Source organism: Pezoporus flaviventris, unplaced genomic scaffold, assembly GCF_033815535.1.
Source record: "Pezoporus flaviventris isolate CSIRO_AGI_PZ_B2104156 unplaced genomic scaffold, CSIRO_AGI_Pfla_v1 ptg000066l, whole genome shotgun sequence".
NCBI classification, from domain to species: domain Eukaryota; kingdom Metazoa; phylum Chordata; class Aves; order Psittaciformes; family Psittacidae; genus Pezoporus; species Pezoporus flaviventris.
The window spans coordinates 6867731-6894775 of record NW_026892614.1 but is presented as its reverse complement, the minus strand read 5'-3'; the positions used below and the strand labels follow the sequence as shown (position 1 = coordinate 6894775).

The 27045-nt window shown below is 37.7% G+C and overlaps 1 protein-coding gene across 2 annotated transcripts in view; it reads right to left on the bottom strand.

Annotated features, from left to right (window-relative positions):
* SMYD3 (SET and MYND domain containing 3) overlaps positions 1–27045 on the bottom strand; it is a 403674-nt gene that overhangs the window by 332957 nt on the left and 43672 nt on the right. For both annotated transcript variants that reach the window (XM_061471119.1, XM_061471118.1), the window contains exons 3-5: positions 20440–20547; positions 19298–19355; positions 15789–15925 (exon numbers count right to left, since the gene is read on the bottom strand). In XM_061471119.1, coding sequence (XP_061327103.1) covers positions 15789–15925; positions 19298–19355; positions 20440–20547 — 303 coding nt within the window. The remainder of the gene's footprint in view (positions 1–15788; positions 15926–19297; positions 19356–20439; positions 20548–27045) is intronic.

Here is a 27045-nt window from a genome sequence, read left to right as displayed (position 1 = left end):
CTACCCTTCACCCAACAGGAGCTGTTTAGTAGCCTGAGAAACATTTAGAACGACCCATGTCTCTACCAGAGCAAACCCAAAGTCAATCAAGCCTTTCAGCTCCAAAAGTAGCCAGCAGCAGGAGTCAAGGAAAGAATACATGAATAAGACAAGTGTTATTTTGGGCAAAACTTCATTTACACAATCTCCAAGGCTTTGCTGATTTGCTTCTTAAGGATGCTGCAAGCCAAAGGTGGTACCTTTATATAATCAATGGGGTTTTCTTCCATAGTTTAACCAATGCAAATTATTGCAGATCTAGCAGTTCCACTGTTACAGGAACACAGAAAGGAGAGAATCAGATTTTACTAGATTTATTCTGTTTCATGCCATCCAAAAAATGTATAAGTAAAATTAATTTAAAATATTCTATAGTATTTTGGAATCTTAAATGTCTTGGTCTGTTTCATATAGTAACCCAGCCAGGGAAGATCTCCCCATTCAAAACATTAAAGTGCAAAATTTGATTCCTTTTTTAAAGGACTTTGTTAAAACCATTGTCATAAGACCCAAAGCTTGTTTACTGTGAAATGCTACATAAAATGCAACTGTGACTGGAACTCCAGCTGCCTTCTCATTTATCTGGTACCTCTCCACCTGAAGCTAATTGAAGAATAGGCAAAGGCCACCTACCCCTTAGTTCTGCCTTTCTTGCTCCTTTTCCCCAAGCATGTCAAATGGTTCCTTGGTTTTCTACATTCACCTTAAGAACAGTTAGCATTTTTCCAATTGAAATAGAAAAGAAGTGTTAGAATCCCCAAAAGCACTCATTTACTAAAGGAATTGTATTATATTCTGCAACATTCAGGCTATTAGACACTTCAGAGCTTTGATGTGAACTAGTCTTACCCCTTTCAAATTGTTTAGTAACAGTACAAGAACAAATAGAGCATCCCTTAACAAATTAGTTTCTGGAGGCAGCATTTATACACCAGTCATGTTACTCAAACAAATCCAAAATTGGCCTGCAAGAAGTTGACACAGTCCCTTCTTAATAAAGACACATGAGCTTCAAAACTATTTATCAAAATGGATTGTGCTTAATCAAGTAAGAAAAAATTGCTGTCACAAACAACATCCCTTTAAAGAAGGCCAAAAAGCCCACCAGCTTTTAAGTCATGAACAGTAATCTCCTGTATTCAGATTTCTAAGAGCAACCCCAACCCTGTAATTACACAGTAGTTACAACCCATTTCCCTGACAAAGCCAAGCCCACACAGAAATACCAAGTATAATAATTTTGTATAAAAATTATTGTTTTCTAACCCTAAAACAAGCAAATTTCAGAGAAATATGGAATGCCAAAAGGTATAAAAATACGAGCAATTCAATCCTCTCTCATGTTGCACATGATCAACGTTTCCCATTTTCTAGCTCAGCTTCCACTTAAAGTCAATGATACGTTTTAAATGATACAAAAAAAAGAGACCTATTAAGTTTTATGTTACTCGTGTGACAGTGTACTTTTTAAGGGGCAGAAATATCTCCACTGTGCCCATAAAATTCCTAAGGGATTTTGATGAATCATGTCCTGTCTGGAGTTAGCTGCTAAGACTGTCTTCACGGGACGCACATGTAGCATTACCAGGATTAGTCAGACAGACCCACAAGAAAGTCATTTAAATCTAAAGAGACTTATCTTTCCTACAAGAGCAGCAATACTCAAGTTGTTTATGAAGTTTTAGGTATCACAATGGCCCTCTTTCTCTTCTGTAAAGAAGATGGTGTATTTCAGCTATTAAAAAAAAAAAACCACCCAACCCATTTAAAGTCCTTGGAAATTCTTCTCTAATAAACCCACCATTCAAAGAATATCAGTATCAATTTATCCTTTGACTCCAAACCTGTAGAATTTTCCAGAACCACTGGAAAACTATAATTGCTTTAAAAAACATTATCTCACTTTAATTGACCTAGAAATAAGTACAAAAACACTTTTTCTATCTTATTCCAACAACCTTTTCAGCTTAGACACTGCCAGTGCTTAGGTGCTGCTTTACATTCATGTGAGTTCCAGAAATCATAGAATCATAGAACAGTTAGGGTTGGAAAGGACCTTAAGATCATCTAGGTCCAGCCCCCCTGCCTTGGGCAGGGACACCTCCCACTAAACCATGTCACCCAAGGCTCTGTCCCCAAAAAGTATTCATTTATTAAAAAAAAAAACAACTGTATTTGAAGTATATTGGTGATATCCAAAAGCTATTTAGCTTGGACAGGTAAGCTATTGGCAACAACTGTTGAAGCGTAAAACGCAAGCTATCAGGCAAGGTGTTTGCCTCACATTAGAAGACATGAAATATAATTGCTTCTTTTAACTTACCAACCACTAGAAATACATTTGAACTAATTTTTCATGGATAAATTCCATTAATACAAATAACTGCATAAGCAAATTCTGTTTACAGGGTGTCTTTTAGTCCACATGATAGTTATAAATGGGGGTACCCTAGTTCAACCTTTTTAAACAGTGTATTTTTTATCCTTTATGCTTTTCTTTAAAAGTCTTCAAACTTATTTCCCAACTACTCAATCAGAGAACCACAAACCACACAAAAAATGAAATAAGTAATTTAATTTGTGCAATGATTCAACATCAGAATGAAGCAGTAAATGAGCACATTTTCTTCTGCTGCTGCTTCTTTCTCAAAAGAAGCTATCAATGAGAGGTTCTGAGGCAACAAGACACAAACACATAACATCACTGATTCAAACAGCTAATTGAGGGCAGATGTCTCAAGAGAATACCAGAGCAGCCTTCTGCATTTCCAAGTATGTCTTACTTTTCTACAGATAAAAATATCCCCATAGCTAGGAAATTCATTGCATTCTGAAAGTAAAGACGCAATTTGGTTTTGTGCAATTTGTGCATCCTTCTATATTTTAATTACAGGTTCCCTCAAGGTTTGGAAAAAAAGGAGCACAAGCAATTCTCACAGCCATATGGAAGCATCAGAGAGCAAGAGTGGTTTTGTGGGAGATACTTTTAAAGTACTTTTTATCCTAACTTCCAAAGTACACTAGCACTTCTGGAAGATGATGACTGCCTTATAACAAACACATCAATAATATTTTCAAAGTGATTTTTGAGTGCTCTAGCGTGAGAGCAAGCTTCATGACAATTAAAAACGTCTTCTCTCAGGGATTCAAAGTTCACAGGTTCACATATACTCTTCTGTATAACACATACATACAGAAGTCTTGTGTGATCTTCAAGATACCAGTTTCATTCTACCTAGAAAATTCATCCTACATAAAGTAAAAACCCTAAGCAAACTCAATTTAACTTTTTTTTTGCATAAGAACACATTCCAGTTACATATGTAAAACAGTCATCACTGAAAGCTTTTTATAGCATAAGGCTAGAGTGTAAGATTAACTAGTAACACTAGAATAATAGCAGTTCTAATTAATTCATCTCAACCTGTACCCTAACAGCATGCACAACACTCCTAGCATTAACAGTTATTCCACTGTATACACCTCTCACTGAATATACTTGCATTATGCTCAACATAATCCAAATACAACATCTCCCAGAACACAGAAGAGCTAAGGTAGATATGTGGAGGTAGATTGACTTACCACGACAGAATGGCATGTGAGAGGATGCAGCTTCTCGCAAGAAAAAAGTGTGGAAAAATCCAGTTTTCACTCCCCATTTGTCCCTAAGCAGCAATGAGTATATTCAGATCTTGTCCCTGATCCCATGGAATCACTGATGGCACTCCCACTGACTGAATCTCATCACACAAGGTTCAACGTAAGGCCACATGGAGAGAACGGATACTCAAGTCAAACAGAATGTACATGCCTGAGCACAAGAACACACAAGCCTGGTCCAGGACAGGATTGTGCCTTGGCATATGGGAATACACAGCAGGGCAAGGTCCCTGGAGCCCACATGCAGCTGGAAGTTGTGCCTTCCAATGGGATAGCCCTCCAGCTGCACAACAGCACCACCTCCTTCAGGACCCCATGCAGGAGGCATCAGTAGACTCCCTAACCATGTCTGTATCTAGGACAAGGGATATGAGAAGATGAATATTACACCATAAATGAAGTAAATTAATGAGCCTCAGTGGTGAAGCATGGAGCAGAACAGCATGCCCTGGAACATGAGGCAGTGGGTCCACACCAGGGAGGTTATATCCTGAACCCTAGCTTAGGGGGTTTGGAGACCTCCTGAAGATTCACATAGTGCATTACCGTTGCATTACCCTGTTGCTTGAATTTTGTCAAGAAAAGGCTACAAGGTCCTGAGGAGCAGAAAGTCTGTAAAGGTATAATCCAGTCTGGCAAGGCCAGTCTTCCTAGAGTAAAAGTGTTGAATGCACAGACAAGACCAGAAATTGCCGAAATTGCCCCTACATCTCAAAATTCAGAGAGAGTAAATCGATTGGAATAGCAAGCTAATCTGCAATCTGGGCCAGAATGGTAGATGAACATCACTCTGCAAAATTACCTTTCAGCTTCAAAAAACTTTCAAGTATTCTGGATATAAAACCACACTGGTTTTCTTTCCATTAGTAATAAAATCAGTGTTACTGGGAGAGGAGCAAAGCTGACTATGTAAACAAAGCCAGTTACAGCTTTTAAAAACACCAGATGAACTTTATAGAATCCCATAGTCAGATCTTTTACCGTGGGGTTTTTTGTTTGTTTTTTGTTTTGGCTTGGGTGTTTTTGGGTTTTGAGTACTCAAGCTTTACTTGGAACAATAAATAAAGCCACTGTGCCTCATTATTCTAAATTCCATCATTTACCATTACACGAATTTAATCGATGTCATTTGTTTGCATGAGCTAGAACAGCCACCTGCCCTCCCTTTCAAACATCCTCCAAATTCTCTGTGCAATTTTGATTCTGAAGAGTGGCAAGATCATTCATATACTCAGGGCTTCTCATCTGCTAAGCGATGAGAACTTTTGCTAGTAGTACTGTAAAGACAGGTAAGGTGGATGGAGAAAATTTTAGTGGTCTAAAGTAGTTTTTCATTTTTTTGCTGTAAAGAACTAAGACAATTAACATTCGTCTTGCCACTGAAATGGCAGATGTGCAACTGAAATATCTAGACACCAGGAGAAAACCTGCCAAAATGCAGCTACACACCTTTTTTCATATTACTGCATGAAAATAAATCATTAAATGAGACCCAAGGAGATTCCTAATCACTAACAATAATAATTATAGAATTATCATCAGACAATTGAGCATTAACCACTTAATCTTAGTTGAACTAAATATCAATTGCCACAGAAAGACAGAATGTGACACACTCCTCCTTCACACTTGGGAGAGCTGACAGACAACTGTGGAGTTACACAGTTTTCAGAAGACAGTACATAAATACAAATTACTATTATACGCTTGCTTGATCCAACAAGCTTGGTGCAACAAGCTTCATCATATTTCTGCCTATGCACCAGCTCTCCCCTCCACCCCAGCAATGCAAAAATGTAGTCCAGAGAAGTCCTCCTCCACACACTGACAATAAAACTCCAGTCGAGTGTGTATGAGCAAGACAAAGTGATTAAAAGCATATTGTGACATATATTCACAACTTCCCACTTCTCCTTATGTATACGGGTTAACACTAATAGAATAACTATTATAAAATATGATGAAGTACACAAATGAGTAGGAAACCCACCAGCCCACTCTCCCCTTGTCAGCTCCACTTCCTACGCTTAGAGACATTCACTTAAACTTCTACAAATATCTGTATTCCCATCCCCAAAAACTCAAGAGATGCTCTGGCAGCAAACAATGGTGCTCAAATGTCTCAAAGTTAACTGGAAAACACAAAGTTCCCCCCTAACCAGCCTTGTATTTCTCTTTCTGCACCTTTCTCATGAGAATTCACATTTCCCTCATCTAGAGCAGAAATTGCAAATTTAATTTCTTGTGAATCTACAACATTTGGATGATAGTAAAAAGTAAAAAATAGTTGCTAGAAATCATACAACTATGGACCTACTGAACTGGGTGGGTTGTTTGGTTTGTTTATATCATGGGCAGGTTTGCCATTATAATTTATATTACTTTTGTTGTTTGTGGTGCAATTCCTGATTAGCAGATAAAAACTTTCAAAGAAAGATAACTGGCAGCAACATGCTTGGACAGCAGATGTGTATATGCTTATGTATATGTTTACTGTTCTCCCAGACAGTAGGGTACTTCACAGTCAAAAATCTCTCGTGAAAATACACTGTTCACAGCTCTGGACACCCAGCTCTTTTGATTCACTCTCCCACCAGAGATGTAACAATGGACTACAGTTTCTTCCGGAATACACAAGCTACCAGACATCTCTCTTTACTTGGCAGGGTTTCTCTATATGTATACACTTTGTGTGGTTATAGAGATATACTATCTCTCTGATCTCATAGCCACACACATATTTGCTTTTGTCTTTCTGACACAACATGCATTATGATTCTTTATCTACTGCTACCACCTGCAGCAATATGGGCCACTGTGAGACATCAGGAAATCTACCAAATTTCAGCTGCTTTCAAGAAGACACAACTTACTGCAAATAAGAACCATGAACGCTGTACAAGATCCTGCTGTTACAGAGTACTGTTTGTTTCCAGGTTCTTCTATTCTTTAATTTTGTGCCATGACAAAATATTACAAGAATAGTTAAATAAATAAGATAGGAAACGTATCCATTAACATCTTCATTATGTCAAGAAGTCTTTTTAGAGAGCTGTATAAAGTTAGAGTTAACCAGGAAAAAACATTTTTCAAAATTACAGTTAACACAATTGCCTCAAATTGCTTCTATCCTTTATACCTCATAGTTCATATGTACTGAAGAGGATGGTACAAATCTTGCTGTAATTCTCAGCAGCCACTGTTAAATCATCTGAAGTACATTCTTTTTATAGGAGATGGTTAAATACACTTAGTCCTCTTTTAACTACAGGTACAAGGATATTAAGACAGCAAGCTGAATTCTTGTCTTGGTCATTCCTGCCGTCAGTCAGCTGTGGAGTCAGCCTAGTTACATTACCCAGGTAATGGTACAAATTGTGGTCCTGAGTGTCACTGCTGGAAAACTGACAGAATGGGGGCAAACTGGTGAAGCGCCACACTAAGCTTTACCGCTGAAGCTTGTTTTCAGAATTGTGTCTTTCCAGTCAAATGAACTGGAACTTGCATCAGAAATTACTACTTGACTGCCTGAAATGTCTAAAATCTTAGTTTAATGAAAAAAAGAAAAATAAACCTAGGGAAGTGAAATCTCTCATTTAAAGAGATGTTAATTTCAGATTCATGCCATTTAAAGTATCACAGGATGATGGATATTTGTCAAGTAAAAAAAAAAAAAAAAACACATAGAAACATTTTAAAAGTTGGAAGCTTAAAAACAAAGTGATTCTACACTGATAATTTCTCACTAGCAGCCAGTTTAGAGAACTTTACCTCTTACTCTATAATAAAGTCTAAAAACAAATGTGACTCTCCTAGAGATAAGACAGAACAAATACACATAGTGCAAATCGCTGTTTTAAATGCCTATTTATTAATTTGAGTACAAGCTTATTCAGTAAGGCTGAAATGACTACAGAATGAAAAACATGTCAGCATTGCTTAGTCTATATAATTTCTGCATACCAGGGGAAATTGATGTTACAGATAGCAAGCAATTTGTGCACCTCTCTCTCTTCTATCTTCCCAGGCTAGAGGCCCAAAAATGTATTTTTCACCCACAACACTGAATGAATGCTGACAAACCAGTAGGCTGACACTTCACTGTTTCTACCTAAACCAGTAGCAACACATAATCCTATCCAGTCTATTTACATGATGAGCATAGACAACTCTGATTTCAGTGATCTTGTGATCCATAGAAATATCTATCAATGAGTGGGCATCCACTCCAGTTTCCTCTGAAGGCTGAGTGAAACCTTGGCCTTGATGATAATGGAAGAAGAAAGAAGATTAATTTTGTACTCATAAGTACAGGCAAAGCACAAGGTTCATTGACAGACTGAAAAATGTTCTTGTGGAATGGGAGATGGAAGGAAGCTTTAATTCCTAAGGTTTTCTATTTTAAACTAGAAAAATACACCCAAATTTCCAAAAGTGATTATAAAAGATTTAACAGTCCACAATTACTTTAAATTCTGAAGGGAGACATGTTCAAATCCATCATCTGCAGCATCTGTGACATTAGGGACACATCCGAGAGCGCACATTCAAAAGTTAAAAAAAGCCCACAGCCAGCAAAGGATCTATAAGAAGAAATGCAACTATTGATGGCTATAGGTATGAAAAATCTAGTCAATATTTACACAACCAAGGAAAGGAGTGGATATAGAGGAGAAAAGAAACAAAAATTTAGATGAGCTCCTAAAAGAAACAGTCCTAGGTTTGACTCTGCCAGTCAGTCAACAATCAAAACTACCTGAGGACAGCACGGGAACTTCCAGGACAGGGGTGTAGGGAAACGCAAGCAAAGAAGCTATTGCAAATTGCCATGACTATCAGTCACAGAGTTGTTTCACCCTGCTCCACAGTATCTGCTGCCAGTCACTACTACAAAACAGCTGTACCCACTGCTGTGCCAAGAAACTACCCAATTTACACTCTGTCACCTTCAGGTTGCTATGGCACAAGCTGACTAATCTCAAGCCAGCTCATAGTGTACCAGTGATACAACCACTTTGTGACTGATGCTCACCCATTTAAAATGGTAATAGTGGATCAACCCATCTGCAATCCTGACCCAGTATGACTGTTGTTTCTTTCTCCATCTTATTTCCACAACAAACTTAGGCGTAGTTTGAATGAAATAGGACACACCAAAAAAATTTTAACATCACAGCTACAGTGTTAACAAATATATATATACACCCATATACTGGGGAATAGGGAGAGAACACACTTTTAAGGACTAAACTTCATGTAGGTATGTATCATTTATCTGATACCCACTGAAATGCCTACATGTGACAGAAATCGTCTCACCTTCTGTTGATAACTTCAACTGTAACAGCTAGTTATATATAGGATATCCTCACAGGTATCCTATAGGATACCTTAGACAGAGAAAGTTACCCTCATTTTCACAGAGGCTCCGAAGAAGCTGAGATAAAAGCAAATCAACAGTAACACCACAAATACACAGCTCCCCATCCTATACTCAAAGAGCATGGTATTTTTCAACAATCAATCTACTCCAACACCATTCTGGAAGGAAAACAACTTTTACCCTTTTCATCTATTAAACATGTTAAACAAGTCTCAGAGCTGATTAATAATCCTGCCACACAGAGTTCTAGCTCTCCTCAGAGCCAAAACAAACAAGCAAAACCGCTTTAAGCAACCACACTGCAGGTCATGCTAAAGACAAGGATAGAAGAGTTTGCTGCCAACAAACAAGCAGTTACCAGGCTTATCCTCCTCAATTAGAGGCTTTTAAAATTGCCGATAGAAGATATAAGTGTTTCTCATTTACTACCCAGACCTTTACTAAACATCTTCATGACCTTGTTTCATGCTGGCTTTTCCTAAACACAGAAGGTGCCTCACCCCATATATTTTTGTGCATGTACTCCAGTCACCACAAATGGTAAAGCTTTTTATCATTACTGTTTCCAGTTCACATCCATAAGGGTGCCAAAAAAGCAACTGATGTATATCACATGTCAGAGACCATTAGCTTTTTAAGCACTGTGTTTTGTGGATATGCTCTGGGCAGCATTAAGCAAGTAATGGTAATTAAGTCTCTGGCCACCTGGATACTTTTCAATTCAGCACTAAGAAAAAAAAAAGGTGAGAGCTGCAAAATAGCCTACACTGCTCTGCCATTTATTTCCCCAGACCCTCTTCTGCCTTCTTATTACTTTCAACTTCTCATGACAGAAAAAAGGTCAACTGAACAAGCATATACACTTTCCTCCACCACCACCACACCTTCCCCACCTGCACACACCCAAGGGTTTAAACAACTCTTCTAGAAAGCTTATGCTTTTCAGTCAGGGTTGAATTAACCTCCTTTAAATATGTCTTTTCTCTAACCCCTGCCCTCCAAGAACAAAGCTTTCTTTCCTATTACACACAACCAAATTATTACAAATTCTACCCAACCATTCCTTGTTTTAAAATTCTTCTACCTTATTTTCTATACCTGGTGCTTGTTACAGTATAGGCAATTTGTAAACAGATGGTGCACACAGCAACTAAATGAAGAGACCTGAACTATACCATAAGTTAAGTTTAAAGTATTGTAGTCCTATAGTTTTACTTTCACTGTACCAAGCTGAATCTTTCTAATGTCTCAGCTACTGTATCAGGAAAAAGTAAAATGCTGAAATGAAAGCATGTAAACAACAAAATCCAATATTCACATAAAACATGGTTGCTTGCTATGCTGCAAGAATCAGATAAAACTTGGTTGTTTGCTATGCTTCAAGAACCAGTGCTTAGTTTTCTTCTAATATATTTAATTTTCCCTACTTCTTTTGGTTTTATATACTGCAAAAGCAGAGGCTGAGCTTATTTTAGTCCCCTCTTGCTACATAAGACAGACCTCAGAATCAACAACAAATGCTAGCAAAGTGATCATCCATGTCCTCTGACAAATATGAAGGTCTACTAGAATTAGTTTTGTTATGCTTTTGTGGAATACACTCAGAGTACAGAAAAATTCCCCTAAATTGTTCAGGCAGTAACCGAACACAGCATTTCTGATGATCACAAGTCAGTTCTTAAAAGCTGTAAGTGTGAAGCTTTTTAAAGCTATACCCAGAGGGAACAGGAAAGAAGACGCACCGCCTCCACATGCCCACCAAACAAATCTTTTTTCAACAGAACTACTAAACCGGTAGCACTTTATATTAAAAGATAATCAACAAATCTCTCATGTAATAGACTTAATGACAGCAATGGTCAGAGAAAAAGGTACTGATATAGTTTGATGAGCAGGAACATACTCCTCCAACTCTAAAAATAAAAGAGTCAAGAAGATTGATATAAACAGAGCTGGATGTTGAGCACCTAGGCTTAACCACTGTTGCTTTAGGTATAATGATTTCTGAAAATTATAAGACTTTGGGTATTATAAGAAAAAATAACTATAAAAATGAAAAGTTTTTTGCAAAATAGTTTCCTGGGCCATGACTAAAACCAAATTTGTCAGTACCGGTCTGGTCTTCAATTTACCATAAACACAGAAGTTTGCATGAGACAGGATAGTAATGTACATTAGGTTTGAATTACATAAAGAGCAATGATGGATAAACATGCACTTGCTTTTGTCATCTCCAGAAAAAGAACTTCACAGCCTCGTAATCATAAGGAAACTAAATAAAGGCATCCAGCGTTAAATAGAACAGCAAACCTGGCATCAGAAAGCAACCTTGTCATCAGACAGCAACCTTCACCTGTATGCCTTTAACTTGCTCTTATTTTAACATACTCTTAACTTTATCCTAATATTTCCTTTTACTTTCTTGCTACAAATCACTGTAATTTCCCTGCTAACATAGATTACTAAGTTAACTAGTGAATCCTAAGAAGTGCTGCTAAAGAATATGTTGACCAGGCAGACGTATCTTATCTTCAAAGGTCTTCTCAGAAAACATAAGCTACCTGATGCCTATAAGATCGGAGAGAGCAACGTGAAGATCAAACATACTTTTTCCAGTCACATCAGTAAGTGAGACTATTTCCTTCAACTTGTACTTAAAAAAATACCCAAATAGATTACCACAATTTAGCATTCAGATTTTACAAAGGCCAGGTGACACTGCTCAATTCCCAGTTCTCTTCTGCCTATGCAGATACATACCAAAACCCCTTTAAAAAGATTTTGTTTTTTAATTGGTACTAATGCCATTTATGTTGAAAAGAAACTCTGTCAAAGCATTGAGCAAAATAAAAAGCAAGCATTGAAAACTCAGAAGAGCAAGTAAAATATATTTAAACTTTGATAGGAGGAATAAACAAAGGATTTTAAAGAGACCAGGGCATTTGGTGTCTCAAGGGATGTACCTCTGCACTTTACAGTAGCTTTCTTACTTCTTAAGAATAAAATTAATTATACCAAGAACCTAAACGGACAGTTTGTCCTTTGCTTAAAACTGTCTGTGGGTGGGTATACAGAGACTAGCACACAGCATCAAACTTGTATTCTTCTTCAATTTCAACTTCACAAACCTCAAAAAAAATTGAGGCAGAAAAACAAAAATCAGACTGACATATAAAAGATGAACATGTTTCTAATGCATATGGATACTGACTTTCTTTTTCATCCTACCCTGGACTTTACAGTCAGCGGAGTCACCCACACTTTTAGAGCCAACATGGTAGATACAGATTTCACTCAATGTCTCAAGTAGTTTCTCTAGCTCTATCTGCTATTATGAGAAGAACCATAAATGTATACAAAAAATTTCAATTTGTATCCCACGCTCATTGTCTCACAGGATTCCAGGCCACCTCCTCACACATGTAAGTAAAAGCTGAAGCATAAAAAGCAAGGACTGATTTTATCTCAAGGTTATGGAAACATCATTAAACCATAAAACCATGTTGTCAAAAATTTATCTTGACATTAGAAAATGTCTCAGTGGAGTTAAATCCTTAACACATAATTAACTGCAGATAATTCTGTTTAATACAGAGGATCAGAATTTAAGAACAGTCACAACCTCAATAAATGACGTTAAATAAACTGCAGCTTCTGAAGAGTGATCAGATAGCAAGAATGAAAAAAATCCAACTCCAGCTCAAAGAACAGTTGATGCAAAAGTAAATTGCCTAATAAGGACAGGGCAACATTGGCAAAAGGGAAGGTAGGTACTTTACCCTTCTGAAAGGGTACATCCCTTTCAGTACAGCTGGTATTTTCCACAGGTCTTATGCAAAGGTACATTGGAGTGAAATTCTGTTCCCATGGAAAAAAATGTCAAAACTTTCTTTGAATTCCAGTGGGAAGTTTCTACAAGTTTGTACTCAAGGGGACTCTGCTCATTATGTGTCACAAGTCAGTGAATAAAACTATAATTAATTTTCACAAAGACAAGAGCAGAGGCCAGCACAAAAGGAGGACTGTTTAAAAGAGCTTCTGTGGAGCTCTTTTGACCTAAATCAGGTTGGAGATTTTCCAAGAACTAACCAGCTCTGGCTACCTTACTTCAGGACTGTTGTTCTTTTTTGTCTGTCCTTCTGTCTGCTTATTTTCCTTCTTGAGGATTCAGCATCAAACAGAATAAAAAATGACCTTTGACTGGATCTTTTCATGGCATGCAATGAAAGAACTGATCCAAGAAAGTTCAGTGTTAAAATAAGCACCGACTGAACTTGAAAGGAATGTTGTAAGAGGTTGGGAAAACAAGATTACATCTTGAAGTCATGTATCTGTAGTATTTCTTTATTCTATGACCACACAGAGAAGTCATCACAGCTGGTGTTTTTTAAAATTCTTTTTTAGAGAAGAAAGTGCATACGTCTTTTATCAGGGACTTTATGGTTCCAAAGCCTTAAATTTACCTGCTGGGAATAAGCATCCCTACAGCTGAAGGTGAAAGAAAACAAAAACAAAAAATCAAAACTAACAGTAAAACTAGCAAAAAAACCAGTATTTTTCACATTGACATTCCTCTTATCTCCCAAAAAAAATATTTTATGGCAGTGGCAGAAAATGTCTGCTATTATCCCACTAGGGATGGGGGCATATTAAAATCATATCTTAATATAATGCCATACTTCATTACACACTCACAAACAACCAAACTGGGAAGGCTGTTAGCTACCACATGGAAAAATATGGAGTAAAAATAAAGTCTTCCAAAATGCACTGTGCTTGACAGAACTCCCAATGAGATATCAATTTTACTCACAAATAAAGCATATGGGTATATTTAGTCAACAGCTCCTTTCTCCCAACCAACTCACCTGTTCAATCAGATTTTTCTGCCTTCTGTCCATTCATTTTATAACTAGTTATATGAAGTACCTGTACCCATGATAGCTCTATGTCATTTACTCTCCATTTGCCTAGGGCAGACTATCACACAGGCTCACCAAAATGAGCAAAAGAAGGAAATGAGACCTACTTTAATGGTTTGAGAGCCTCTGAATTTCCAGAAGGGAAGAAAAAAATAAGGCAACAACTTAAAAACTCAGTACTTTGTGGTACATTCCACAGGAACAAATTCATAGTCAACACAAGGAATCACAAGGAATATATTGATTTAAAAATATCTTTGTGTTAGCAAAGCTGTAGTGTGACAAATGTCATTAAGAAGAGTATTCCCAGCTCTCCACTAAACACGATATGGAGCTGGGAAGTCTTGCCTTTCACTCTGTCCTGATGCACACTTGCATCACCTAGGCAAAATATATTGGATGGAAGAGGAGGCGCACAAATGTGCACAAGTTTGTGCATGTGTGTACATAAAAAAATGTGAAAAGCTTCCCTGTTTTCTTCATCAGTGCTCAAATATATTAAGGAACCATCACACTGCTCCTGTAAAGCCACCACAGCCATCTTAAGCTTCTTACTACTCAGAAGGCAACAGCATTTGTAAAGAATTTCTTACAATCTGTGACTCAGTTCAAATCGGTTAGGCAGTTCAGCCTCTCATACTACAGCTTTATCTTCAGCTGTACAAATTCTCTAAACCGAGTAAGACAGCATCCATATCTCATGTGAAATGCATCTGACAAAATTCAGGCCAAACCAGCAGGCCAACACAAGAAAGTTAAAACAGTTTGAGTGGAGACGAGGTAGTGTATAAGGCTTTTATCTGTGAGTCCTTTTGACTTAGTATATTTCAGCCAGTGTAGTTTTTCAGAGAAAAAGTTAACATCACAGCAGTCTCACCACCAATTAAAAAATCCAGAAAGATACCACAGTTGATTATATTAATTCCTATTAATTTCCATCCATAGCAAAAGATTCCACAATTGTACAAACAGAATAAAGGAAAAAAAAAAAAATCATATATTGCATTTATACTTCTTTTCTTTAAAAGAGAATCTCCTTCCATTTATATCAGAAGAAAAACATCTAAGTTTTACTTACTCATAAGAAAATGCTTATTAAAACAACTAAAACATGCATGAGTTAAGATAAAACTTACAGTATAATTTATTTATCAGTTAGAAATCAAAAAAATTAAATCAAGTTAAAACTATGAGTCTTTTCTATATGAAGTATTTCTGCTAGCATTGTTCAAATTAGGTTTTCTAAATTGAAAGCAATAAAATATGTCCAGCAAAAGTGAACAATATTTTGTTAGTAACTTAACAAACATTTTCTATATTGTGGAAATTAATTTCAAGTGCTTTACATGTAGCAGTGTCCCAAATACCAGCATATAAAACAGGATTTGAGTATATCTGCAAACATAAGATTGCACTCTGCAGAAAAAGTCTAGGCTGCAAAGTGATATTATTTGCTCTATCACAGTGGAAAACTTGGGTTGATTGACTCAATTGGTTTTGAATTTGTTTGGGCTTTAACGCAACTCCCCCACCCCATGAGCTTAAATATGATAATTCTAAAAAGGAAAAGAAAAAATATCCTCTGGCTGCTGCTTTAAGTGTTACAATTATATAAAAGCTATACTTCACTTAAATACTGACTGAACAGAAAACAAAGTTTGATTTCACCTTGTATTATATCACATTCTGGATCCATGTACTGAACTCCCACTCAAAAATAAATCAAGAACACAAGGAAAGGATATTTATGAGTTGTCAAGCAATCACATTTTAACACTTACCTTTGTGAAGATCTGAAAAAAGTCAATTGCAGGTGGCAAGTGAGATGCATCCTGGATCTCTGCTTTCAAATACAGTTGCAAGGTATGTGCAAGGTGCCTGAGGCCGTCCTTCATTTCTTCACTTAACTGTTCAATATCTTAAGGGGAAGGGGAAAAAAAAGTATACCAGATCATAAACGGAACCTTTCACCAACATTTTGAGAATGCCCAATGGCAGCCATACATTCTAGACATTTCCAGGCCCAGAATTAATCCTTACAGAGGGCAATTTTGACAGAGGGTGGACATTTGTCATTTTTTGTGACGGCTACTTATCAACACACAGAATAGTTTATCAGGTTACTACTGCCAAATCATATGAATAGAATGGTATGTTAAAGATCAAAAGCCAACAGATAAAACAGATGTGTAAGCAGATGTAAAACATTACACACAAAAATTAGTCATCTGAGTTTGTAACATTTAAAATGTGCTAGAATTTTTTTGCAGCAGTACCTTTGTCCTTTCAGCAGTGCAGATTTTCATACTGTACTCTCCATAGATGTGTCAGAAACACTTTATGATAGCAGATGAAAAGGGAAAGTAATTTGGAGACAAAGGTAGTTTCATACACAGCAGCTGATAAACTGAATGGATACAGAAGACTATTAAGCAAATATCACTTTATTAAATACTAAAGCACTATTATTCATGCTTTATGGACAGAAATTCTGAAGCAGAAAGAAGACTAGTGCCTTAGTTTCTAATGAAGTGATCATTCATGCATCAGGTCTGATAAAATGGAAAGTGAAACATGACTGCCCTAGTAAGTTCAGTGCCTGATTACCTGCTTCACATTTCTTTTTCCCGACACTTAGCACAAAATGAATAAGGCCTAAATGGAGAAGGTGAAAAGATTCAAGCATCAGTCTATAACAAAAGGGAAAGAATATTATCATATACTGTGAATCAATTTAATCTCTGCATAATGGTCAATTGTTATTTTATTTTAAACATCTACCCTTAATGGGAAGGGAAATAACCTTTTACTAAGAAAGATTTTTTCCTGTACTTTTGTATCCAAGCTTGTTATCCTCCTGGAAGGACAATTCAAGATCTGTGTTCCTCTTTGAAGCTAATTCCTAGTCACTCACTTAAAAAGAGGATGCAATTAAAGCAAATGTCACTGAGGTTTTTTTATCTTTTGTACAGAAAAGTATCGTATCTATAAGGACTCTCTTTAAGCAAAGCAGAAAACTTTTAGATGACTGCAAAACTCAAGTTTAAAAGATTTAAATAAGCCACCATAAATGTACACTTGCACTTCTTATATAATATTCTTTTGAAAATAAAGATGCTTTTTCCTTCAAATGTATTTTTCCTCCACATCATGTCATTCATCTTAAACTACCTGACACACACTGCAAAATGTATTATGGCAAAGAAAGGAAGACATGAGTTGCTTCACTATTAGCAAATAAAACACCTCGAGAATGGAGAAGAGCAATCACGTAGGCAACACGGTATAAAGGGCCACTGCATCTTAGAACAGATGCGAACAAGAATACCAAATCCAACTGGAACTTCAGACAGAATTGACAGAGTTGGGAGCAGAATGCAATTATCCATACTGGAATTTGTCCAGGACATGAGAGCTAATGATCCCTGCAAAAAGTCCCATGGGATCTTTAATGGCGAGTGATCAAGACTTAGTTTTCACAGCACATCAAGCCACCAAGGCCAAAAGCAAAGTGGAATGTAATTCATGAGTGTTTTCATTTTGAGTTTTTAAGAAACCTTTTTGATTTGTGTAAGAACCCTGGTTTGGGAGAGAAACTGCTGCTGTAAAAGGCTCTTTAGGAAAGACAGGCCAGGCAGACGGGGAGGGGGTGTAGCTATCTATGTCAATGACAGGCTGGAGGGTCTGGAACTTTGCCTGGGGAGGGGTGATGGGCCAACTGAAAGCTTGTGGCTTGGGGTCAAAGGGAGAAATGTGATGAGGGATGTTACTGTGGGGGTCTGTGAATGGACCCTGTTACTGCGGAGAACTCTGCAGATGAAGCCCTCTATAGGCAGATAGGAGCAGCCTCACGCTCGCAGGCCCTCGTCCTCATGGGGGACTTCAGCCACCCCGATACCTGTTGGAGGGACGGTACGGCCCAGCACAAGCAACCCAGGAGGTTCCTGGATTGTGTGGAAGACAACTTCCTTCTGCAAGTAATAGAGGAGCCGACAAGGAGAGGTGCCATGCTTGAACTCGTGCTCAACAACAGGGAGTTTGCCGAGAAACCTCAATATATATGGATTTATCAGCTACAGAAAAAATCTTTACCCACATTAAAGAAAACTGCTGTATAAGCAATCAGTATTTAAAGGGAAACTTTTCACTACAGTTCCTCCTGTGCCACTCTTTAGCCAGCCACTGGTACAATAGAGCACCATAAAGAATTTTCTTCCCTGGATCCCAGCAGTGCCATGAGGCATGAAAGTTTTTCATAATTCTAACTTCATTTGAAGCATCGGGAAATGCTGCTCTTAATTCAGGTACTTATGTAATTCCCCATAAACCTTTGTTACACAATTTGAGAATATCCATGGCAGAAAAGCCTGATGTTTTAAATTATTGAAGTGCATTCCTTCTATCCCTTTTAATTGTTGCCTTTTTAAGGTCTTTTGCCCTTTCAGTTTGGGACAAGGCGGCAGAATGCCAGAATGTACAGAAGTAAAACAGAATACTAGTTATTGCATTTTTTTAAGGTTTATGTGGATTTTATTTCCATCTAACTGTATCAATAGATCAAGCTGGTTTATAGCCAAAGCTCTGAATAACACTAAAAAATGTTGAGGTAATCATATTATTCACATTACTCTCTAGAAAATCCCTTTAAGCAAGATGCAAGAATGAACTGAGTATGTATTTCTTCCCTTACAAGTCTTTAACCTTTAAGCTTCTGCAAAATCTGGAAAAAAATGTTTTCTATTTCAACATTAGCTCTGCTGAGAGATTATAATGAGCATCCTTTCCTACCCAAGCAGTTCAAACTTGTGAAACCATAAAAATAACATCTGTGCAATTCTAACTTTTTTTCTCCACTGAATGTAGAAGAAATACACATATCTCCTGTAAATTTTGCATTTCTTTCCTTTTTCTGGAAGTTATTTTGAAGCTTTCTGCAATAGGACATAGCTACTAAAAAAGTAAAACTCAGTGTACAAAGATACGTATTTTTGTATATGCAAGTTAAAATACTGGCACTGGTTTGGTAAGAAAGACTGGGTAAACTAAACTCCAAACAGGTAAGACATACACTGCAAAATGAGGAAAACTATTAAAGCCAAAAAGTCAGTTGAGAGTTTTGCTTGAACAAGACACATGTTTTTTTCCCCATGGAGGTTTTAGTAGGTTTTGTCATTGATTCTGTTATTCTACAGAGCAGACCTTCAGAACACAAGCTGCAAGAAAATCGGATGGCTGTTCTGTAAAGCAGAACTTGGAAGCATTTCCCACAATATGGCTGGCAATTACTTACTTGACTGAAGATCGGAAAAAGAGTAGAGTCTCTCAGAATGGCATACTGATTGCCTAAGCTATAAAGAAAAACAGCTAATTAACACATAGCATGCTTTATCTTGAAAACTCTAGAAGATTGATTATTCCATGTGCTATGCCTGTAAGATAATAAGGTAAGGCTAACAGCATCAACATAAATCTGGTTATTCCATACTTTGCGTAAACTATCCAACCCCTCCCCCCCCCAAAAAAGGACATGCTCTACTAATATTTTATGCTTTTTGTTTTATTTAGCTTACCCTTAGCAAATTTACTTGGGCCCTTCATACTAAAATTGAAAGCCATTTATGAAGTGAGCAGTCTCAGATTTCATGCGACTATCAGTAATGCACAGGATACTACATACATATTTGCACTTTAAAAACAATCATACATACACGCTTCCCAGCAATGTATAAATTAAGATGTAAAATGGTATTTTTATCACCCCAGGCTAAAACAAATGCAGGCAGACATTTTTATCCAAGACAGACAGCATCAGGGCAGGGTCAGCTAAAAAAGCAGGCAAATCCTTTTTGATTTACAGTCTCAGAGTCATAAGCTGCTCAACCTAACAGAACATTTAGTCCATATAAACTAACCAAACCATGGGAATGTCAAACACCCAGGACTTCCAAGAGAGTTTATTAAAAGGAAAAAAAAAAAAAAAAGTAATTGAGATTAACAGAACCTAATACAGAAATCACGGCAGGACTAGCTAACAGTGCTTCTGTCCTTACCACTCAGCCAAATGAGGGTGAATGAAGTTCCCAGTGAAGTTAATGGAAAAGCACCAATAACTTCAGTAGTATCAAAGAAGAGTATCCCTCTGTGCTTTCCTTCTAGGCAGAAATAATATTAGAATGCTACCACACAGTCATAGGAAGAGAAAGTCAATATATAGGTCCCTTGAGCTTAATTATGACCATTTTAATATTTCTTGATCTTTTCAGTATTTCTGCAAATTAATCCGTAATCTTATAATGCAATATGCAGTCCAATTTTGTTCAGCAATCGCAGTAACTTCAGCTTTCTAGCTCCTAATTACATTAAAAATGTAGAGTGAAAAAAGTATTTATCTGAATCTGCTACACTGAATAAACCTAAAAGAATGTCACTTACTAGTTTAAAAACGATCCTTCCAGCAAGTCTGACAGAGTCTGGAGGAAAATTAGGCTCAGCACTCTTAAGACACCTGCATTCCTGCTTGTGGTCCAGCCAAGCTTCTTTCTATTAAGATTTTTTTAAAAAGGAATAGAAAGAAAAAAATGCATATTATTTTACATAGCATGTATCCTATTTTATATATATATATATACACACATATATTTTTAATATATATAGTTATTTTTATATATATATATATATATATATACACACACGCAAACAAATATGCTAAGCCTTGCAAGGGGCTGGACCTGGGGATCCAGAACCACAACACATCCACAGCCATTGAGGCAGGCTGGGAGGAACAGCCCCACAGCCACAAATCAGGTTCAAAGAATCAGAAAGGGGGACCCTCCTCAGGTACTGATGTCCAGTGACCCTGGCAGCCCCCAACAAAGGCAACCTTGAATGTCAACTGCCAAAGAAACAGCAGCTTTACCAGCGTAGTCTAAGATTGCAGCTATAACATGAGTGATGTGGAAAGACACAGGCTGGGTAATCCACTCAAACCAACGCATTGCACCATTCCCTCCTGTAACATAATTAATTGTGTAACTGATACTATGGACACTAAACTACTATGGAGCTACAGCAGTGCAGGTTCAGGACACAACAGTATCACCAGCCTGGTACCCCAGAATTTAATTTTACCTTTAAGAAAGCATAAAATAAACACAAAAAAAAAAAATGTATGGTCAGATTCCCAATCCAGTTTCCTGCCATATTTTTCCTTTGCCAGTTCATATCATTTTTTTTCCAAACATTCTATCTGATGCCTTTAAGACACAAAAGGAACAGGTAAAGACAGAATGAAAACTACACAGCAGCCTAGAAACCTTCTTTTTTTGTCCCATGCGTCTGCTATACAAATAATTTTCTTTAATTTTCTGCAACATGTTATAAATAGCACCATCAGCTAAGTTCAAACTGATATCACCGTTCCAACTAGCTGAACTTTTTATTAGATAAATAAATGCATTCTGATTCTCATTTCCCTGTGGCAAGAAGAGATGGAGCTGCATACTTCACAACATTGGAGAGAACTACAAAGGATGCTAAAATTTCCTCTACTATCTTAATTCCACCAACATATACAATGCTCTGAATGCCACAGAGGCCTTCAGAAGCTATCCACTTCACCAAAATGCAGCTGCTCCAAAGCAATGGTCAGCTTTTCCACAGTGCAAAAACTGTCCCCAAAGCTCCCTGAACTGATGAGGAGGCATCAATGCCCATGGCTGGGAGGACTGGGCATGATACCTTCACAGTTCAGACCGGGAATGTAACCAAAATTTGCCAAAACAGAAGATGGAACCAAAAATACCTTAGGTGCTCGTACCACCTGAACCTGAAATTTTTTTTTCATGAGCCACTTCTATTCAGTAGCAGGCAAAGACTAACACTTCCATATCAGAGAAAAGACAGGATAACAAAGTGAGGGAAAGCTGCTCGGTATTGAAATATGCTGGTTTTATTTTTTCCTCTTTCTTGTCTCCCCCAAATCAGTGTGGAAGAGAAACAAGAATGAGTCTTCAGCTTCCAACATGTTAGAAGAGACAGCCAATTTCTGATCACTGGATTTTTTTGTTTAAAAACAGTTGTAAACTTGTAAAAACAGTTACAAGCTGAAAATTCTGGTCACAATTTACAAAAACTCCAAGCCCATCTTATCAACATAGTACATATTTACACATTTTATTTTCATATTCACAGTGCATGTCTGAAGCCACCCAGATGTTTCAAACACTTAAAAAGCAAATTGAAAAAAAAATGGCACAACAGCAAATTGCTACAATGACAAGAACTCAGAATAACCAAGGGCTTCTGAAGGTGACATTTTCTCAGAGATATGCAGTGAGAAAAAATAAACAAAATCAGAAAAACAGCTTCTGTTAGGTAACTGACACACACAAAATGATAAACTGTCTAATATAAAGAAATTACATGTTCAGCAATAAAAAACAGGGAATGACAGTGATACAGGCAAGTGCACATCACACCTGTAGACTATGACATGCTAGCTATAAAGATTACAGAGGCGATCATACAATTTTTTCTTAAGCTGCATTTAAGTGGGGGAATTGTTTCAGGTAACTAGGTTTCAGCACCAGCAGTATTTTTTCTATTTCATTCAGGTTTCCCCTTCACCACCCCCACCCCCCACACCCTTGACTTAGACATAATAAATAAATTGGACCTTTTATTTCTTTCAGATACACAGGAGATTTGTGATTTCATTTTCTTTACCTGTAACTCCACAAGGGAAAAAATGACACCAAGAAGGCATTAATCCAAATACAGTTAGTGTCACATGCAGCCTGACAAATAAAAGTTAAGTATTTAGTGCTGAATAGAATTATTCTTGTCTAGAAGAAACAAGGTCATGCTTGTAAATGTCCAGGCATCATTCTGTGTAATATAATTATAATGGCATTTTTATCCCACTTAAACAAAAATTGTTCTTTGGAGTAAGCCTTAATCTGTCAGATTTTTTCCCTACTTAAATGTCGCACAGTATTTTAAAAATGCTAGAGATGACATCAAAATGATTAATAGCTTTCCCAGCCAGTAAAGCCATAATGAGATGGAATATGCAGTACTACATAGCATCATATGCCACATTTCTTTGAGATGCATTCCCACATGAGAAGTACAGTTCAAACACACGCCTTCTGCAAAAGAACACTTTACTGAAACCAATGCCAAAAAGGAATTAGTCTGCAGAAGGAGCGCTGGAATGGGGACTGCCATTCACTTTGTCCCAGCTGGCTGAGGAAAGAGGGGAAACCTCCAAATGCATTAAGGGTAATGAAATTCAGCAATATTTCATCTCACTACCAATACAACAAGGATATAAATTACAAGACAATATGAAACCATTAAGAATTGTGACCCTGGAGAAACCTACTTTTAAAGTAGGAATCTAACAATACTTAGTGGTGGGCTTATATTAGTCCCACAGTTCTCAATGAGAGGTTTTCTTAACTGCGTACCCTGGCTTCCAGTCAAGGTTTTTATACCCTATATCCACAGCATGAGTACAAATACTACAGCACAGAGGTGTAGACACCTGGTATAACCCTTCTCCCTCCCCACCAGAGAAGGTCTTCTAATTTGGCTACAGACAGAGTTTTTTTCCTCCATCAGAAATGAACACTACAAGGAGGAGACAAAGAAAGACATGAAAACAAGTGCAGGGCAGTACCCAGCCCTCATCCTCTGGGCTTCACTATGCTTAGTAACTCAAAGAATATCCGTCCTTTTTTCTCCTCCCAAATCGTTGTCTCTCATTCAAGCTCAATGTATCCCACGTGCAAATCCTCAGGTTTTACCCATGTGAAAAGGGTCAGCACCCACATGGCTTAGAATATAGTACAGCATACAGATGGCTACTGGTGGCAGACTCAGAGTATGCCCCCCCAAACCAGCACCACATAAACAACAGCACATCACTGGGTTTCACTGGACAACTCAGGCCCAGGATCATACCCTGCTGGTTCAGGGCACAGGCAAAGATCCCTCACATCTACATGCAAGGTCTTGCATACTTTTAGCTGAGCTGTTTTGACAGTGTGCATCCTTTTTTGCACAGACATTTACTACCCCTGTCTCCTAATGGTCCCTAGCCCTATGACAGATATTAAACCAATGTTTGTGAAACAAAGGTTTCCCTTGTATCCTACACAGGATCAAAAAAACGAATGCTTCCTGCAGACTAACATGCCAACAAAAAGCAGTTAAAGGCTAGAACTCCTTAAAAAGTTTCGAAGTGGGATATTTTTTTCATTGGAAAGTTTTGATTTGTTAAAAAGACAATTTCCATTTCCAAAGGAAGGTTCAAATTTTTATTGAATGTCTTTTTGCTTGGTTGTGTTGTTGGGTTTTTTTAAATGAATTTCAATGTTTAATAATGGCACATTCTCTGAATTCTGTCTAAAATTACTCTCTCATTTTTCAGGGATTACTGTCTACATCACTGGTCCCAGATCTATGGGATGCACCAAATTAATAAACATTGCCAGGGCAGATCACAGCAGAGATTATGAAGAGCAGCAGATGTGGTAACTCTATGTTTGCAGGGACATCCAGCCAACATAACACTGCTAGAAGGCAGCTCCAAGAAACAAGGCATCAACAAGCACAAAAGGGGCTACAACAGAGGAGTGTCAGAGGGGCAAAAGTCAATGAGATCCAACTGAAAAAAATGTACTGACCATAAAACTCCAGAAAACTCACAGTTTTTAAGCCAAGATAAGTGGTTTGAGTTGTACGATTCATTTAACACACATCAAAAACACAAAATTGTTCTGCAACTATGTGTAAATTGTAAATGCAACGGCACTATTAGCATTTCAAAAAGTTATCTGCATTTATAAACCAAAAACAGTCCTGTTCTACCAATACTCACTTTTTTAAATGTTCAAACCACAATTTCATTCAGTAGCATGCTGTTTACTTTGTTCAGCAACTACTTCAATTAGAAGTGCACATGATAATTACACTAAAGCTACAGAGATGGAATAGAGCACAGAACCTTTGGCTGGCCCAGGAGAGCTTTGCTCACAGCTGCTATAAAACCAGAGCTGCACAGTAGTTTATCTAGCCAAAAAAAGGATTAGAGGACAGTCCTTAAAAGCAAACAGATCTGACTGGTCTCAGTTTTATCTGAACCATCTGCCCTGTCATCAATTACAATAAATTCACTGTTTCAACTAGAGAATTAAAAATTTTTTATTATCCTCAACTGCTACCTAATATCACAGGGTATTACATAATATTAATTCAATATTAATTTATTGTTACAAACATTTCAAGGTGTTATTTAAGAGTAAATACACAGCATTTCAAGTTCAGTAACATTTAAAAGCAGTAGCCTGTCTCACTGAAATCAATGCCTACAACTGTGGATGACTTCAAGCGTATGAACCCTAGGGCTGGAAGCACAAAGTAGGTAGCCTGAAGCCATCTTGGGTATCCAGTGTGAATCCTTGAAGCACTTTCACATATTTGTTTTCCCCAAGGACGAAGCCCCATTTTCTACTGCCCTGGGTTCAGCAGTGCAGTGCAGTGGTTTTGACTTTCACCCTGGGAACAATGCTGATAACACCGATGTTTTTAGGTTTTGCTCAGTAATGTTTATTCTGACCAAGGACTTTCTGAGTCTCATGCTCTGCCAGGGAGGAGGGGAAGCTGGGAGGAGGCAGAGACAGGACACCTGACTCAAACTAGCCAAAGAGGTATTCCATACCACAGCACGTCATGCCCAGTATATAAACTGGGGGCAGTTACCCGAAAGGGTTAGATGACTGCTCGGGTCAGGCTGGGTATCGGTCGGCAAGTGGTGAGCGGTTGTATTCTCTTCCCTTGTTATTTCCCTTATCATTATTATCATTGGTGGTAGCAGTAGTGATTTGTGTTATACCTTAGTTACTGGGCTGCTCTTATCTCAACCCGTGGGAGTCACATTCTTTTGATTCTCCTCCCCATCCCTCAGGGAGCTGGGGGAGGAAGGGGCGGGGCAGGGGTGAGTGAGCAAGCGGCTGCGTGGTTCTGTGTTGCCAGCTGGGCTTAAACCATGACACCTACCTTCACTGCAACTACACCTAAGTTGGTGTAGTTGCAATGAAGGTATTGTATTGTATTACCCTTTGCAGATTTGCTTGTGCAGCTCAGTGCCAAAACAGTCTCATCCCACGTTAGAAACTTGCCAATAGAAGCTTTAGCAATGACTTTCCTGGCAGATATTTGTTTTAAACTTACCATGCAAATACTCTGAACCTTTATATTCTTCACAGTTGTATTTTCCTTCTGACCTCCCCTAATAAATCTATCTATGGCATTATTATTGATGCTACAATAAGCACCTAATGTACATTGCACAGATTTGCCATACAATGACTCAAAATGACGTATCTTCCTTTCTTGGCTGTCCATATGTTTTAATCCCCAAAAGGACAGCTTTCTGGCATGTTGAGAATGCTGCAGATTATAATAAAGCATAATTGTTTATGGAAGCACATGATATGTGAAAAGATCATTTGAATGTCAAGGACTTAACTTAAAAAGCTACATTCGTATACATTTAATACAGTATCACTGCTAGTCTGTTTTGACCATTAGTTGATTTTCTTCCTTTTTCTCTATTTAGATGAAGAAAATCAAACATAGAGAAACCCACACAGAAATCACAATGCAAAGATAAGTGGAATAAGTGAAAAATTCAAGGGTCTGTAACATGGCCCTCATGTTTCAAATCTCAGGTGCCTGATTCTCTGCTGTGTTAGACCTTAAACAGTCATTTAGCCTTGCATATCCCCACAGTACCAAGTCCTGCATACATCTGCATACATGTTTAAGTGACAATACAAGCCAAATATAAAAGCTAAAATTTTAGGTCTGAACACCTTTAGCTTTAAAAACTGATTTGTAGAGAAGAATCGGGTAACTCAGGTTGGAAGTGATCTACAGAGATCTCTAGTTGCAAAGCAGGGTCAGCTCTGAGGTCAGACCCAACTTAAGAGCTTTACTCAAGTAGGGTCTTGAAACCCTCAAAGCATGCAG